General features: G+C 47.7%; 1 protein-coding gene and 1 long non-coding RNA gene across 2 annotated transcripts; both read right to left on the reverse strand.

The window, feature by feature from the left end:
• Positions 1-2,506: 2,506 nt before the first annotated feature.
• On the reverse strand, positions 2,507-4,302 carry LOC149438057 (uncharacterized). Its single transcript, XR_016307967.1, has 3 exons — positions 4,244-4,302; positions 2,715-2,851; positions 2,507-2,628 (listed from the first exon to the last, which is right to left on the reverse strand). It is a non-coding gene; the product is annotated as an uncharacterized LOC149438057 (long non-coding RNA).
• A 4,412-nt stretch (positions 4,303-8,714) lies between these two features.
• On the reverse strand, positions 8,715-16,689 carry LOC149438058 (uncharacterized). Its single transcript, XM_089660309.1, has 8 exons — positions 16,639-16,689; positions 16,448-16,589; positions 15,260-16,057; positions 15,080-15,166; positions 14,919-14,990; positions 10,228-10,292; positions 10,066-10,131; positions 8,715-9,515 (listed from the first exon to the last, which is right to left on the reverse strand). Exons 1-8 carry the CDS (start codon positions 16,687-16,689, stop codon positions 8,754-8,756), a joined length of 2,043 nt encoding a protein of 680 aa, XP_089516435.1. The 3' UTR covers positions 8,715-8,753.
• Positions 16,690-16,902: the final 213 nt, after the last annotated feature.

Consider the following 16,902-nt stretch of genomic DNA (forward strand, 5'->3'; position numbering starts at 1 on the left):
TGAAGACTGAACTTCTGTGAAAAACATTTTCCGCAATCAGGACAAGAATACGGCTTCTCCCCAGTGTGAGATCTCTGATGTTTATAAAGACCGGACATCTCTGAAAAACTTTTTCCACACTCAGAACAGGAAACTGGCTTCTCCCCCGTGTGAGATCTCTGATGTATGTAAAGATTGGACTTCCTTGTAAAACATTTCCCACACTCAGAACAGGAATATGAATTCTCCCCTGTGTGAGATCTCTGATGTGTGTAAAGATGAGACTTCTGTGAAAAACATTTCCCGCACTCAGGACAGAAATATGGCTTCTCCCCCGTGTGAGATCTCTGGTGTGTGTAAAGTTGGGACTTCAGTGAAAAACATTTCCCACACTCAGAACAGGAATATGGCTTCTCGCCCGTGTGAGATCTCTGATGTCTGTAAAGACTGGACTTCACTGAAAAACATTTCCCACACTCAGGACAAGAATATGGCTTCTCACCCCTGTGAGATCTTTTATGCACATTAAGATGGGATTTATAACTGAAATATTTCCCGCACTCAGTACAGGAGAACCTCTTCCCTGTTGGAAGGTCGGCCCGGTTCTGCACAGTCTGAGGTTCCTCAGGATATGAGGAATCCGATGGTCCATCTACACTGGGTGGTGCCGGATGGACATTGGAGGGAGCCGGGTTTTCTCCTGGACTATACTGTGTGATGTCCTCATCTTCTACTTTCCAGTCTGGAGACAAAGTGAGACAATCCTCGGAGGTTTTCCTCATCTCCCGGCCATGGACTAAAATACAAAGACAAAGAGGATTACTAGACAGGAGCTGATTGGTTCCCCCAAACCAGGACTCCACCCACATCAGGCAGCTTGGTCTCTGAGGAGCTTACAATTCCACACTCAAGGGAAATAGGAAATGGCTCCTCTGATCTCCTACCAGGTCATTTCTTTATTCATGGACCTTAGTCAGAGAGTGAGGAAACAACCAGAACTGTCTTTTATAGGAGGGACAGTGATGAGGGGATTATAGGACGAGGGTCCCCACCCCCTCTATCACTCATTGCCATCTTCCCAACACAAGAAGTACTGCACTTCCTTATTTAGTCCATGATTTAGTCATGAAGAACAGCGGGGCTGAGCCCCACCAGAGGTCAGAGAGTGAGGATGGGGGAAGAACAACCAAGATGAAGACTGGACTGATCCTGAAGACCACCATCATTGGGGCATTGACTCCTCCCTCCTTATCACTTTCTGTTTAAGGGTCCAAAGTTGGAAAATGTCCAGCTGGTAGGAAATGGGTGTAACAAAGAGAATCCATATTATGTGTATATATAGCAATGGGGGGGGAGAGGGGGGAGAGCAGAAGTCAGGACTATGTAATGTACAACATAGAGTATATAGTGCAGGGGTCAGGAGTATGTAATGTACAACATGGAGTATATAGTGCAGGGGTCAGGAGTATGTAATGTACAACACAGAGTATATAGTGCAGGGGTCAGGAGTATGTAATGTACAACACAGAGTATATAGTGCATGGGTCAGGAGTATGGAATGTACAATATAAGTTATATAGTGTAATGGTCAGGACTGATAATATTGGTATTCAGTAATTAAAGGTCCTTAAAGGGTTGCTTGTCTCCCATCTCCTGAGACTGCACTCAGTGACTTGGGTCTGAGACACTACAGACATATCCCTCCACCCGGCACAGCCAGCAGATAACAGAGAAGGTCCCCTGGAGGAGTCAGGCACAAGGCAGGAGACCCCAGTCACATGTCCTGGGTGCCTACATTATGCAATGCTTAGAGGAAAAATGAACATTTTGCTGCCAGCTGAACCCCAGAACCTCCATAAATCCAGTCTAGATACATAAATTGTGTCTGCAGCACAGAGAAGGAAGATTATCCGAGAGAAATCCAGGAATACAGGACGGGGAACACAGCTCAGGAAAGTGACCAGGGGATTACAGGCTGATATCACCCAGTCCCCGCCCTACTCTGGACCAATCAGTGAGCAGTATGGGTGGAGGAATGGATTTAGTGTTCATGACCCACCTGTGCTGATCTCTGTAGGAGTGTCCTCCTCTATAAATGTCCCCGTTATTCCATCCTCCTCCATAGACTGCTGATCATCCCTCACATACGCCTCTTCTTCTTCTGATTTCACCTCAAATTCTATATCGATTGGATCTCCACTCTAAATCAAGGAAATGAGAGAAAATATCATCTGTAAAATGTAAGGTCACATAAAAAAACTCCACACATTGTCTTCATGAGTCCATGTTCTAGATGCTCCATCCCACCAACCTTGTAACAGTGAGGGATGGTGTGACCTTCCTGTGTGGAATCCCGGGAATACAGAGGACGGGGACATCTCTCTGGTGGGTTCCCATGACTGGATCCATCTGTAGGAAACACACACACTGACTGAATCCATTGTTTCTATGTGTTTATCAGATGATGGGGGATCTAGGTGGATCCTCCGTACTGCTCTCTCCTTTACAATAAAGTCTCCTCTTACCCGGTGATGTGAGGGGCGGCTGATTGTCCATCATGACGTCCTTGTAGAGATCCTTGTGTCCTTCTAAATACTCCCACTCCTCCATGGAGAAATAGACAGTGACACCCTGACACCTTATAGGAACCTGACACACACAATGATACAGTCACCATCCAGACACATCCCTTGTCTGTTACTGGAGAATGTCCCAGAATTCCCGGCACCGCTCACCTCTCCTGTCAGCAGCTCAGTGATCTCTCTGGTGACTTCTAGAATCTTCTTCTTCTTTCTCTCTTCTATCAGGGAGGGAGGTGGAGGCAATGTGATGTCATATGATCTCCAGACTTCACAGGAGGAAAACTCTACATCTGAACACAAATAGTCACATCAAATGATATTCCCAGAATCCTCCTCACCTCTCCATTCAGGTCTCCATTTTATTAAAGCCCCACTTCAGGCTGAGGTATAATTCCCCCCACAGGACCCCCACACTACGCAGGGTATAGGCTTGTTGCAGCCATTCTGATGTCATTACATACAACGCAGGACCAACAGTCCCACTTTACATGTGAGGATACCAAGGGGCCCCACATCCTAAGAGCATCAGAAAAAATCAGATGGAGGGACATTGGGAGGAGGAGCTGTGAGGTTGGTGTGATGTCATAGGATTCTCTGACTCTGGATGGGGGGACATTGGGGGGAGGAGCTGTGAGGTCAGTGTGATGTCATAGGATTCTCTGACTCTGGATGGGGGGACATTGGGAGGAGGAGCTGTGAGGTCAGTGTGATGTCATAGGATTATCTGACTCTGGATGGAGGGACATTGGGAGGAGGAGCTGTGAGGTCAGTGTGATGTCATAGGACATATAGACTCTGGATGGAGGGACATTTGGATGGGGAGATTTGAGGGGTCCTCTATATGAGGCTCCCATGCAAACCAAATCATAGTTCCTGGGTGCGTCTTACCTCTCCTAAACTGAAGAGTGACCTTTGACCTTTACCATCCAGAAATCTGTCCGGAATCTGTGGAAGTAAGCTGTCATGTGATCAGGTGACGTGCGGAGGAACGGAGCCCCTAATGGTGGGGATGTATTTGGCGGCGTGCTGGTGCCAAGTTTCCTCCCCCCAGGGTCACTGCAGGTGTGGAGAAAAGCTGTGTAAGAGGATATGGAGGAGAGATGAGGAGGAGATCCAGGAATCAGGAGAAAGGTCAGGGCAAGCAACAGACGAGCGCATCCAAGAGACCAAGCCGGGGTCACTACACAGAAAATCAATCCAAGGAAACAACAGGCAGGACGAGGAATAGCAAGAAGGAGCTGAGAGACAAATGAGAATATTGCTCAGCCAATGGGAGATGATCTCAGCATGACTTCCATCATGAAGGAGATGAGGGGGAGGGGAGGAAGTCACTGAAGGTGACCATAGATCCATGGAAATTCAGCTGGTTCAGCAGGGATCGCTCACATTTCCATCCATGTGTGGCCACTGCCGGATAAAAGCCACTCCCCCAGCGGCTGCAGCCAATAGCTTCAGTGCTGATCCGTGTATTCTGAGAGCGGAGGAGTCCCCCCATTGTCAGAATACAAGAGTGCAGCGGGGAGGATTCCCCCATCCACCTCCAATGTGTGGATGGGGGAATCACTTCAGGGTTTATGGTCATCCCGCTGGCTGAACGATAAAACTGAACCATGTAGGCCAGCTTTGGGAGCAAATATATTATCATCAACTCCTCCCCCTGAAGGGGTTCATCTACGTATTACCTCCTCTGCTGCCAGATCAAGGAATGTCAACTCTCCGCTTCCTCATTCATAGAACTTCCTGTCTGTACCTGACACCACTTCCTGTCTGTACCTGACATCACTTCCTGTCTGTCTTCCATAGACTTCCTGTCTGAGTAGAAGTGAGATCCCCACCTTGTGGAGCTCAGAGGAACTGCAGCCCCGAGAAGCGTCTGGTAGTGTGACCCCAGCCTTGTGCTGGGTATGTATGGACTGTAGATCCTTATAGAGGGGTCACCTCCACTCCCACCAAGGGGCACAGAAATATATGACTGCTCGGGGAGGGGTTTTGGCCCCTTTGATTTTGCAGTAACATTGATTGCAGATTTAGTCCTGTAGAACATCTGGTATATGGATACAAAGCCCCCCAGCTGGGAGTAAAGGGTGGAAATGGCTGGTGACCCCCAGATTTGGGCAATGATGTCATCACTATAAATGGATAAAACCCGCGCTATGTGTAACAACTCCAAACCTACAAAAACCTTCTAGCGGACTGCTGCTGTAACAAAGGGAAGGATTCCCTGTCATCTAGAAGAGCATTATGTGTCACAGCGCTGTCCTATTGTGTGTGCACAGAAATCATCACAAATACACTACAAATATGTGGAGACATTCAGAGATAAAGAGCTCGGGGCTCCAAATCCTATTCTCTGCACATCCACTGCTTCCACTTTACACCCACTTCATTGGTCTTATGGGGTTTATCAATAAATGAAGGAAACTGAACCGTGTGCAAATCCATCCACAACATAAAGTGCTTTGTGCTCAAGATGCTGCTCCCTGCACATCCACTGCTTCCACTTTACACCCACTTCATTCATCTCATCAGATTTGCTGCTATAGGAAATCATGTAAAATGATGTCCCATCTCGCTGCTCGTAAACACAATTCTGCAGCTAATTGGCCACTAGGATTACTTTTACATGAAAGCCGCCCACCAGCTAATAAACCAGCACTAGAATGATGCCTGTAGCTGCAAGCATCCTCCCGGTATAACCAGTCCAAGTCCAGCGACGTTCCAGTACATTGCTGGTCCATGTTGGACATATATGTACCAGCAGAGAACACGGACATACGATGAATCGGGTCTGCGGACCAATATGACTGCAATTCATTCTTTTCTGTAATGTCCATGTTGGGGTTTCGGCCCAAAAATGTTTTAATTTCATAAACGGTGATAGAGTTCCATGTGAATTGTGTGACAAGAGCTGAATTTGGGTGTCGCCATGTATTGTGGTGTATAAATTGCCTTGGCCCACAATTGGTACAAATCTTCTGTGAAGAACAGTGGAGGGGCTGAACACTAGTGCTGGCAGTGACCGGGCCGATCCGGCTAACACTGAGTATTGGGGACACTATACAAAGCCGGCACTAGTATAGTTCTGTTCATGATCAATATATTGATCCGTACAAACACTATACTAGTAATGGCGGTGATCAGCGACCTATAGCGTGAGTGCGACAGTGTGCAGCCAATCTAACGCCAGCTGACCCTGGCTGGGAGGGGCTTACTGACCCTGACACTATCTGATGTCACTAGTGGCAGGAATACAGAGATCAGTGAAACATTCTATATACTGACACTGTACTAATGGCACTGGCTGGGTGACGGGGCAATCAAAGGGTTAAATGTGCTAATCTAACGTGTGTGTACAATGTAGTGGTGCTTTTACTCGGTGCCGTGTTCTCTCTTCTCTCCCTGGACCGACCGGGGGGGTATTGGGGGGCGCAGGCATGTTGACACCCCAAAACAGGAAGTGATGCAGATTACGCCACTTTGCCAAGAGCTGCTGCTCGCCCACAAAATGCGGGTAAGTGGTTGGCAAGTAGTTAAAAAAAACCTTTAAAAAAATTTTAAAACAAAATTCTCAATATATTTAACTTTTTTTTTTAATACTTGTATCAGAATAGTAGGATGTTACCATAGTAACCATTGTACTACTGTGGGGGGAGGGGGGAGATCAGGGATTTTTTTTTTACACTTTTCTTTGCTGTAGAAATAATGGTCATTTCTCCTGCAATGCAAAGCTTGCTGTCAGAACTGAACTCATTCATCAACTGTCATCAGTGAGTTAGATTTTTGACAGCTCAAGATAGTGATCTGTGATTGGCTGGAGCTGGTCACATGGTACAGGGTGCTGTGATTGGCCCCATGTATCATGTGACAGCTGTGGTCCAATCACAGCTCTCTAGGAGGAGAAGCAGAGCTGTTATGAATGAGATTGATTCATAATAACTGTTTACATTGGGATCACCTAGAGATCACATGATCACAGGGTCACAATCACTGGGATCTTCATTCCCCTGTATCCGCCAGACACAGCAGTCGGGGGAGGGGAGCGCTGTGTGCCGGCTCGGGTGTGTGGTGTGCCTCCTGTGTTAGTACAGCCAGAGTGACGTACAAGTACATTGCTTTGCCTGTAGCTGCCGCCTGGCCACAGTACATTGCGGGTGGGAAGCGGGTAATCTAGGACTAAGGATTCCAAGCTCACTCCTTGGGCCATGATATCATCCAGGCAAGAAATGTAAGTTCTGTGTTCCAATTATGAGGTGACAACAGCATAGAGTGCTTTCAGGATAATGGACAAAGGTAGACAAGCATTGCATGCTGTTGTTGTGTGAAGCAAGTTTGTCTCCTTTTTTATTACAGATAATACATTTTGTTTGGCTTTTTCTACATTGTTCCCCGATCCTGACATTCGTGGCCTCCTGGGCTGGATGTGCCGCTGGATCCAGGCCCTGGAGCAAGCCCTGGAGGTGGAACCAGACGAGGACCAGCCCAGCCTTGGAGCCTATTTCAGGCAGCAATTTTAGTTTAGTTACAATTTTTTATGATGTTTTATAGTTTTCTATTGATTGTTGGTAATAAATGTTCTATTTCTCTTGGACAGTGCCCTGTGTTGTGGCCTTCTTCAGCCTTTGCAGGTCGGCAATCTTCTTCATTGCAGTTGGAGCTGATCTGCATGTCCCTAAAGCATTGCAGGACTCTGCTAGCTCCAGCTGCACTGGACAATCTTGCTTACCTGGAATTTCTGGTAATGTCCAAACGAAGTGTTTTCTGGCAAGTCCAGCTTTAGGACTGTAGCAGATAGGATTGCATGTTTCCGAGAGGTAAACCAGCTCCTTCAATCCTAAGCTGGGATACATAAAGATTGAAGTTGTCTGCTTGCTGTCTGCAGCTACTCCCAATCTTGGTTTGCTTCCTCTTGTGAAATGCTGCAACAGTTTACACAGAACACTCCATTCACGTTACATTGTTCACGTTTGGAGTAGCTCTTCATTCCATCCAGGGACTTCTACATAGCTTGGTGGAGTGTAGTTGTGCAGACTGCCAAAAGGGGGTGCAGCCAAGTAGACAATGTGTGGGGGGATCCTGTGATCCAACTCTGTCAAGATGTCTCCCATCACCTCATCTCTAGTTGGGATTGGCATTCCACAGAAGTCACATGACTTGAAAGCTGCTCTTGGAAGGACTATCAGTTATGGATGAGACCAGTTACATGCAATGTCCCCCAGAAAAGAAGGGGCCCTAATGGGCAAATTGTCTATCTGCTCCACACATACCACTTGGATCCAACTTGTTCCTCATTCACATGTCAGTGTTTTGACAACAAGAGGTGGGGAGGGAATGAAGTGAGGAACAAGTGTCCATTGGGCACATAAATTCCATAGGCACACACATCTAGAATCAGGCAGCTAAAGATCCTATGCCCCCAACCAATCTCAGGGCAAGATGTTACACGGGGTGTAAAGCAAACTTAGTCTGGGTCCAGTTAGTCCAGCATAATGATAGTCCAAACAACAGAAGGCCTTCTTCTTATTCTCCCAACTTTTCTGTGTCTCTAGCATTCCTTGGCAGGCTTACTGTAAGTTGTGTCCTGGTGTCACGCCTGGTGTCCTGGATATTACACACTTCTTGTATAGTGTGTGTCAATGAAGTAGCACAGGGAACATATTTGGACAGCAGTGTCAGTCTCTGGGGGGGGTGAGTGTTCCATGCAGGAGTCTTGGCCAAAATCAGCACCCAAAAAAGACAAAAGCTAGCCGACACTTAGAAACAAGCTGCAATATTGTGTGTTCCCATATTGGGGAACGTTAGCCTTGCCCACAGAGTCCACTGAGAATTCTAAGCTCCCTTGGGGCAGCCAAATGGTTAGCAGATAATGGCCAACCGCTACATGTGCCAGAGAACTTGTGTGATGGGGAACAGCTAAAACTATTTGCAGGACAGACCACCAGGTGAAAGCAGCAGAAAGGCCAAAGAGTCTCACCACCAATGCCTCTGGAAGGGTCACCTTTTAGTTTTCTTCCTGAAGTGCTTCTTTTTTAGTGTTCGCTATTTGGAATTATTGGTAGCCATACTCAGAAAAGCGCCTGTGTTGGATTCCCTACATGACCAAGCCACCATTATTACCCCAAATGCATTGTTGACAATTTGAAAGACACGTTCTGATACTTTCCAAAAAATGTTTATTACAAAAAAAATACAAAATTAATGGGGAGGAGGAGGCTGCTGCTGCAGAGGGGGTGGGTGTGAGGGTTGGGGGGGTACAGTGTGTGGAGGGGCTGGGAAAGAGTGGTGGGGTGGGAGTGCTGGGGGAGAGGTTGAATGGGGGGAATGGAAGACAGGGAGAATGTGGGGAGGGGCATTTGAGGGCTGAGGACGTGGAAGGTAAGGGTGGAAACGGGATTGAGAGGAGGAGCATGTAGAAACAAGGGGAGGGGGTGTGAAAGTGGGGGTGTGGTCAAGGGGCAAAGTGGAGTGTGAGGAAGGTGTAGAAGAGGGACCCATGGGGAAGGAGTCATACTGGTCTTCGGGTGGGGTTTCTTGAGGGGGCTGCTCCAGAGTGGGTAGTTCCAGATTCGGCACCTCCAATGCTTGTTCCCCTGCTGATTCCCCGGCACTTTCTACAGGGGAACTCTGTGGCAACCTTGGCATTGGCCCCAAACTACTACTGCACAGGGGTTGGGAGCCTCTGGCTGAAGGTGCATTTTGTTCAGCCCCTGCTTGACATAAGGCCCGGATATCATGACTAAGGTCCTGCAATGCTGTAGACTGATCCCTGACCGCGGTGACAAGTCCAAGCAGGGTTTCATGTTGGAGCCCCAGTAACCTTTCTATATTACTGGATGCATTAGAAAGCCTCCTTTGCTCCCATAATCTCTCCATGTTGAACGACAGCCTTTCCCCAAGCTTGCGAAGGGGGCTGGGTCCAGGTGGACGGGGTGCTGAACCAGCTGGATCCAATGTTGGCTGCAAGGAGAAACAAACAAAAAAAAGAAAGCGTGTTTAACACACAGCATGACAGGGGGCTCGTTTGACACCAAACCAGGGGAGGACTGACCATTGGGGAACTCGGGCACTGCCGGGGTCAGTAGGGGGCCCCATGAAATGTCCCTGGTACCTTTCATAGGCTTTTTTGGGTGTGGTTTGAGGGTGAGCAAGCACACAGGGGCCCCATGATCCCCTATTGACCCGGGGCCCCATGAGTTTCAGTCCGCCCCTGCACCAAACACTAGCTCATGTTCTTGTCCCACCCCTAGGACCAGGTATTGGTGAATGCCTTTCCCTGACAAATTACACTGGATGAACATTTGACTGAAATGAATGGTTTGGCATCTTTCCCCAGACTGATACCTTCCTGCTGATTTGTCACATGCACATCACTCCCTCCAGCTCCTGACTAAGCAATGATCCAAAAAAAGTAAGTTACACATCACGTTGCCAAGTCCTGCCCAGCCAGGAACGGAGTTATACTCTAAATGGGTGACTCATTAGGGAGAACATCTGTACCATCTCTTACCGGATGTTCACGCAACTCAGGTGGAGGTGACGGCATTTCACACAAGTTTGGAGTGCCTGAACTTCCCTGCACCACAAAACAAAAAAAAAATGCATGACATTTCCCAAATACACATGTAACATGCATTTGTACATCCCCACCCCATTACAGCAGTTCCCGTACCCCAACATCAGATGCAGATTCTTCTCCCACTCCAACAGCTGGGGCCTCCAGGGGCAAAAGATGATCTGCAAATATAGTTCAAGATGATGATTAGTAACAGATACTAGTTAGGCTGTGTGACGGACAGCAGAAATATTCTATTTATTTTTGTGTTTTGTTTGTGGCCAAACAGTTAGCTTGTCTGCTTTGTCTACAATTTGGAGTTATTGTGCCCCGCAGGAGGTGGGAAATGGGATTGATCTCAGCAGGGAGTGCAGACAGCGTGGTCTTTTGTGGCTGTGAAAGGCCCGACCAGTTCTCACTGGGAGTTTGGGGCTTGGACAATTGAAAGGGCCATGCGATCTCTTGAAAAAGGAGAGAGCTAGAGAGAGGATATCAGAGCCCCTCCTGGCCGAGCCCTAACTAGGAGATGCATTGAACTGTGCTTTGCTTTGTGCACTGCTGGGACTTGTGGTCCTATATTGCCTGTGTAGTCTTGAAGCTGCGGCCAAGACACACAACCCTCTGAAGACCCATGAGCTGTTGGTCCCCTGCTCTTGAGAGAAGTGCTGTGTGAGGTCTGAGCTGAGGCCAGACCCCACAGCCAAGACCCTCGCTGTTGATCCTGGAAAGCTGACCCTGTCTGCTGATCACTGGTTGTCCCTGGAAAGCTGACCCTGCTGCTGATTGCTGCGAGGGTCCCTGTCTACTGTTCGCTGCTGTCCCTGGAAAGCTGACCACTGTTAGGGTCCCTGAACCGTGAGTGTTCCTGCACATTGTTTGCTGGATGCCCCTGAAAACTACCTGCCATGAGTGCCCCTACAAGCCGCATGTGGCAGAGTGTGGAACTATCCTTATTGTGCACCCCTTTGTCCTTGCCCAGACTGTCTTATGGTGTACCCATATCACCCCTGTCTGGACTGCCCCATTGTACGCCCATATTTCCCTTGCCTGGACTGCCCCATTGTATGCCCATATTTCCCTTGCCTGGACTGCCCCATTGTATGCCCATATTTCCCTTGCCTGGACTGCCCCATTGTATTCCCATATTTCCCCTTGCCTGGACTACCCCATTGAATTCCCATATTATCCTTGCCCAGACTGCCCTGTGAAACACCCCTATGCCCCTTGCCTGGACTGCCCCATTGAATACCTGAACTATTGCTTGCTTGAATGGCCCCTATTGTGTACCCGGATTAATACTTGCCTGAACTGCCCCTATTGTGTATCCGGATTAATACTTGTGTGAACTGCCCCTATTGTGCACCCGGAGTAATACTTACCTGAACGGCCCCGCTGTGCACCCAGATTAATACTTGCCTGAACTGCCCCTATTGTGTACCCTGATTAATACTTGTGTGAACTGCCCCTATTTTGCACCCGGATTAATACTTGCCTGAACTGCCCCATTGTGCACCCGGATTAATACTTGTGTGAACTGCCCCATTGTGCACCCGGATTAATACTTGTGTGAACTGCCCCTATTGTGCACCCGGATTAATACTTGTGTGAACTGCCTCTCTTGTGCTCCCGGATTAATACTTGCCTGAACTGCCCCTATTGTGCACCCGGATTAATACTTGTGTGAACTGCCCCTCTTGTGTGCCCGGATTAATACTTGCCTGAACTGCCCCTCTTGTGTGCCCGGATTAATACTTGCCTGAACTGCCCCTCTTGTGTGCCTGGATTATTGTAGCTACCTGGCCTGCCCCACTGAATGCTCGGATTATCGCTACCTGAATTGCCCTATCGTGGGCTGGATTATCACTGTTTGGACTCCTCCCCCCTTTTTTAGTACCCACCCGCTACCCTTGTTACCCTGATTGAGTGTCTCTCTTACTTCAATAAAACGTTGTGTGTTTATCATCCTCCGTGTGTTCTGTCCTGCCTACGCTTCCGTCACAGGCTGCATGTATGATGTGACATTTGTGACCAAGGTTTGAGGGATTGCTCATTGGTATGTTCTTCACCCAAGTTTATCCAGACAAATAGGACACTGGCAGCCACAGCCCAGGAGACTGATAGGGAGTAGAAAGAGCCATGGTAAGGCTCAGGAGCAGGGGCCACAAGAATGAGGGGCCACCTTTCCTGCCAAACAAGGAGGCAGATGTTAGGATGGCTCCATTATGCCCATAGGCTACTGCACCCATTTTGACCATGGGCTTCAAACATTAAAGCAAAATATATAACATTTGTCATTAAGGCAACATTCCAAAAAGGATTCAATAGGTTATAGAAGGGTCACCCAGGGAAAAAAATGGGTTGAATCAAATATAAATGTTCCCCAAAATATTTCCAAAGCCAAACGCATGTAAATGCACCCAAAAGAATTGTTGATATAACTGTTGATCTGAAGAGACCAAGAGCAATGCATCCAAAACTCCTTTAATCACTTTTAAACCGCAGGTCTCCTGCAAACTCAATGTGAAAAAGAAAATAATGAACTCATGTGGCAGTCTCAGAGTTACTTGATCTTGTATCTGAAAACATTAAACAGCCTTTCCAGATGATTGGAAGCTGAGCTACAAAGGGCGGGACTACTCAATATTGAACCCTACGGACTAAGACTGGGATGTCATTGAAGTTCATGTGTGTGGAAAGGAAGTCATCCCAGCAGTGTTGGCAATATAGTGTATTTGTCAATGACCTATAGATTAGTCTTTATGATGCCTTTTGGGCTTTAGGTGCTTCAGTCCTGAGATTCTCGGTGGATAACTCTGACAAAGGAATAGATCTTCCTGCTAGTCATGTGATGTGCCAAAACAAAGCAGTCTAATTATCGGCCCCAAGTTTACATGAGAGGCCCAAAGCATTAGTTAGGTTCCAGTTTTTTTGGGGGGAGGGGCACTGTAAAATGATTTGACTCTTTTCCTGGAATCAGGAAAATTAAATTGTGTTATATTATTTGGATCTGGTTGGGTTTTTGGGCTTCGGGAAAATGGCCCCAAGAATACTCAGTCTTGGTATGTATTTGATTTGGCCTCTACATTTGGAGCAATAGGAGAATGGTCGCCGTCACTTGGAACTTGACAATTGGGTGAGTAGCTACATTTCTTGATGTTGACCTCAAGTTTTACTATGCTGAAGTCCCAGATCACATGATGAAACAAGTCAGGAGAGGGGCCCACTAGACATTACTGCCAGCAGTGTCAGCACGGCTTTTATAACCACTTGCCTATCCGGCACTTAGACCCCCTTCCTGCCCCGGACAATTTTCACCTTTCAGCGCTGTCACACTTTGAATGACAATTGTGGTCATGCAACACTGTACCCATATGACATTGTTATCATTTTATTCACACAAATAGTGGTTGCTTCTGGTGGTATTTAATCTCTGATGGGTGGTTTGTTTTTTGTACTATAAACAAAAAAAGAGCTAAAAATTTGAAATTAAAAAGTTTTTGTCTTTGTTTCTCTTTTTCAAACAGGTAATTTTTCTCCTTCACTGATGTGTGTCGATGAGGTGGCATGGATAGGCAGCACTGATGGGCACTGATAGGCAGCACTGATCTGCACCAATGATGGGCACTGACTGGCAGCACTGCTGGGCTCTGATCATCAGGTCAATGATCATCAGTGAGCTGGTGATCGGTGCTGATCTGTTCTCTGCCAATTGTCGGTTATCTGCAGTACTTTACTCCCACTGTGACAGCATGAGGAAAGTGCAGCTGATAACCGGCAACTGCATTTACCGGTGATCTGCCGTGATCACGTGGTAAAAGGCCGCTGTGATTGGCCTTTTACCACATCATGTGATCAGCTGTGTCCGTAGGACACAGCGACCCCTGAGATGGCTGGGTGTGCACCCCCAGGGGCCTATGGGAGGGCGTGTTCTGGGAGGATGTTGTATGACGCCCTCCCCAGACTGTAGCCAAATGACAGCTACAGTGCGGGTGACAAGTGGTTAAACACTACTCTGGAAATCAGCATCCTTAAGGGGCCAATAAACTCATTGAATGGAAATGTAAACAATCATGAGCTCTTTTGGGCTTTATTTTTAACAAGGATTTGCCTGGAGACCTTAAAATGAGACTTACTGATTCCAAGTGAAGTGGAGGAATGTTGCCAGTTCTGCCACCCATAGTGGTGACCAAAGTGTGTTTGACCTTCCCTTTGTGTGGCTCAAACCTGAAGGTGAGCGGCACGATTGGGAGGTGATGGGTCCCTGTAGTGGATCATTTCCTGTATATTGAGCAGGCATGATATATGATGTCACTAAACACCAAACACATTGGATATTCTGGGACTGTCAGAGTTGAGCATGGTGACGTTGGTCAGATTACATGTATGTGTTTACATGCGTGGAATGTTTTTGTGTCTGGGAGAAGTTGTGAAGTTACGAGGACGAGTCTAATTTGGAACGCTCAGGAGATGTCAGCTAGTTAGTGATGTTTGGAACTTTATTGCCCTCATCAGTTAGTTCCCCCATTTGGTTTTGTGGGGTTACCTGCTTTTCATGGTTCAGGGAAACTGGTCCCAGGACATTTGGCAGGGATTAGACACATTTCTGTGTGGTAACAGTTTTCCACACGGATTTCTCTAGGGGTTTGAGCGCAATACAGTGAGGAACCCCAAAGAAATCCAGCGTGTTGTGGAGATATATTTGTGTTCACACAGAGTTTAGCATTGGTTTGTTCTGCATTCCTAAGAGGATGCTCATTGGCTCATCCTGAGTGATTATGATTGTTGTAGACAAGCACATTAATACATACCCAGATCTTCCTCCATTCCTGGCTGCAGTGGGGGGAGCCGCTCCTCCTCCTCCTCCTCCTGCTGATGTTGTGCTGTGAATAGGACATTGACATGTGAGATGATTGATGTTCTAGCAGTCTGTTCAACATTACGGGGGGGGGCATTCCCAATGAGTGCTTACCAGGAGGGAACATCTCTTCATCAGCGTATGTGTGATCTGGCTTGTCCTCTGATGGGCTGGCTGGGGCTGCCCCTGCCTCGGGATTGGCTACAACACAAGACAAAATGAACAACAAATGGTAAATGTTAAAAAGATAACACAACTTTGAAGACACAATATGGACATGTGTAGTGTACTTACCACTCTGCCAGTCATCAGTATCTTCATGAGCCGTCACCCCAAAAATCGTGTTGAGACCAATGATTGGCAGAAGTGCCCGTTCTGCCTGAGACAGTTCCTGCAGATGGTCAGGGTCCACCCCATGCCTTGTAACATGTCCCTGCCGAGCCCACAGAGTCAGCTTCTCCTTTAAATTCCACCTCAGATCACGCATATGCTTCTTCACATTCTTGGGGTACCGGCGTACCATCCTGCCCACTGCATTTACGGCCACCGTGATTTCCTTCCACAGACGGTCCTTTGCTGCCTTACCGCTGCGGTAGGACCTGGGCCCCGAGATGCATTCAGCCCGTTCTACATAAGCAACCACCATGGCCCAGATCTCATCATGGGAGAAGGGTGGAAAATTGGGCTGGGATTGGGCCTGGGCCTGGGACCTTCTGCCTCCCCTTGATGTCCCTTCTCCTGGGCTCAAAGGGGATACAGCAGCCCCAGGTGAGGTCCTCAACTTAGCTTCCGCCTTTTTTCTGAAGGAAGACTGGCCCCTTCTGCCACCAGTTTGTGACCCCTTCACACCACAGTCAGACCTCTGGTCCACCCTAGCCCTAATGGACCCCTGGGCCCCAGTAGCTCCCCTGGCATCATGGCCAAGGTGTGGCCCAGTGTCCCCCCTGGCACCATGGCTCCCCCTGGAAGCCTGGCCTTTTTGCCCACTTGGGGGTGCCATGGGAGGAAACGTGGGCAGGGAGTCTGGCTGGATGCTGTTTGCAGCAGCAGTGGGTCCTAAGTGGTGGGATGTCCGTGTGTTAGTGTGGAAATCTGCAACAGAAAAAGGGACATAAGGGCAAGGGTCAGTTGTCTGGGTCAAAAGACTGGAAGAATTGCTCTGTCAGAGATTTTGCAAGACCAGGGCATGGGAAAGAAGGTCCAAGACCCAAATGCCAAGTCAAGCAATGTCTATGGTGAAAATCAACATTTTTCTGCCAGCTGAACCCCAGAACCTCCATAAATCCAGTCTAGATACATAAATTGTGTCTGCAGCACAGAGAAGGAAGATTATCCGAGAGAAATCCAGGAATACAGGACGGGGAACACAGCTCAGGAAAGTGACCAGGGGATTACAGGCTGATATCACCCAGTCCCCGCCCTACTCTGGACCAATCAGTGAGCAGTATGGGTGGAGGAATGGATTTAGTGTTCATGACCCACCTGTGCTGATCTCTGTAGGAGTGTCCTCCTCTATAAATGTCCCCGTTATTCCATCCTCCTCCATAGACTGCTGATCATCCCTCACATACGCCTCTTCTTCTTCTGCTTTCACCTCAAATTCTATATCAATTGGATCTCCACTCTAAATCAAGGAAATGAGAGAAAATATCATCTGTAATTTATAAACTCACATTAAAAAATCCACAAATTGTCTTCATCAGTCCGAGTTCTAGATACTCCATTCCACCGACCTTGCAATACTGAGGGATGGTGTGACCTTCCTGTGTGGAATCCCGGGAATACAGAGGACGGGGACATCTCTCTGGTGGGTTCCTGGTATTAGGTGGCTCCATCATATCCTTGTGTCCTTCTGAAAACTCCTCCATCACTCCATACTCCTCATCCTCCTCTTTATACTCTTCTTTAACATCAATATTATCATCCCCGAGGATTCC

This window comes from Staurois parvus, unplaced genomic scaffold (assembly GCF_062004578.1).
Source record: "Staurois parvus isolate SC_StPar_1 unplaced genomic scaffold, SC_StPar_1.0 ptg001222l, whole genome shotgun sequence".
NCBI classification, from domain to species: Eukaryota; Metazoa; Chordata; class Amphibia; order Anura; family Ranidae; genus Staurois; species Staurois parvus.

Coding starts and splice junctions, on each gene's coding strand:
- LOC149438058 (XM_089660309.1), bottom strand. CDS start 16,689: ATGGAGTATCTAGAACTCGGACTGATGAAGACAATTTGTGGATTTTTT. Junction 16,058..16,447: donor TCCTACAGAGATCAGCACAG/GTGGGTCATGAA, acceptor TTTCTGTTGCAG/ATTTCCACACTAACACACGG. Junction 14,991..15,079: donor TGAAGAGATGTTCCCTCCTG/GTAAGCACTCAT, acceptor TCCTATTCACAG/CACAACATCAGCAGGAGGAG.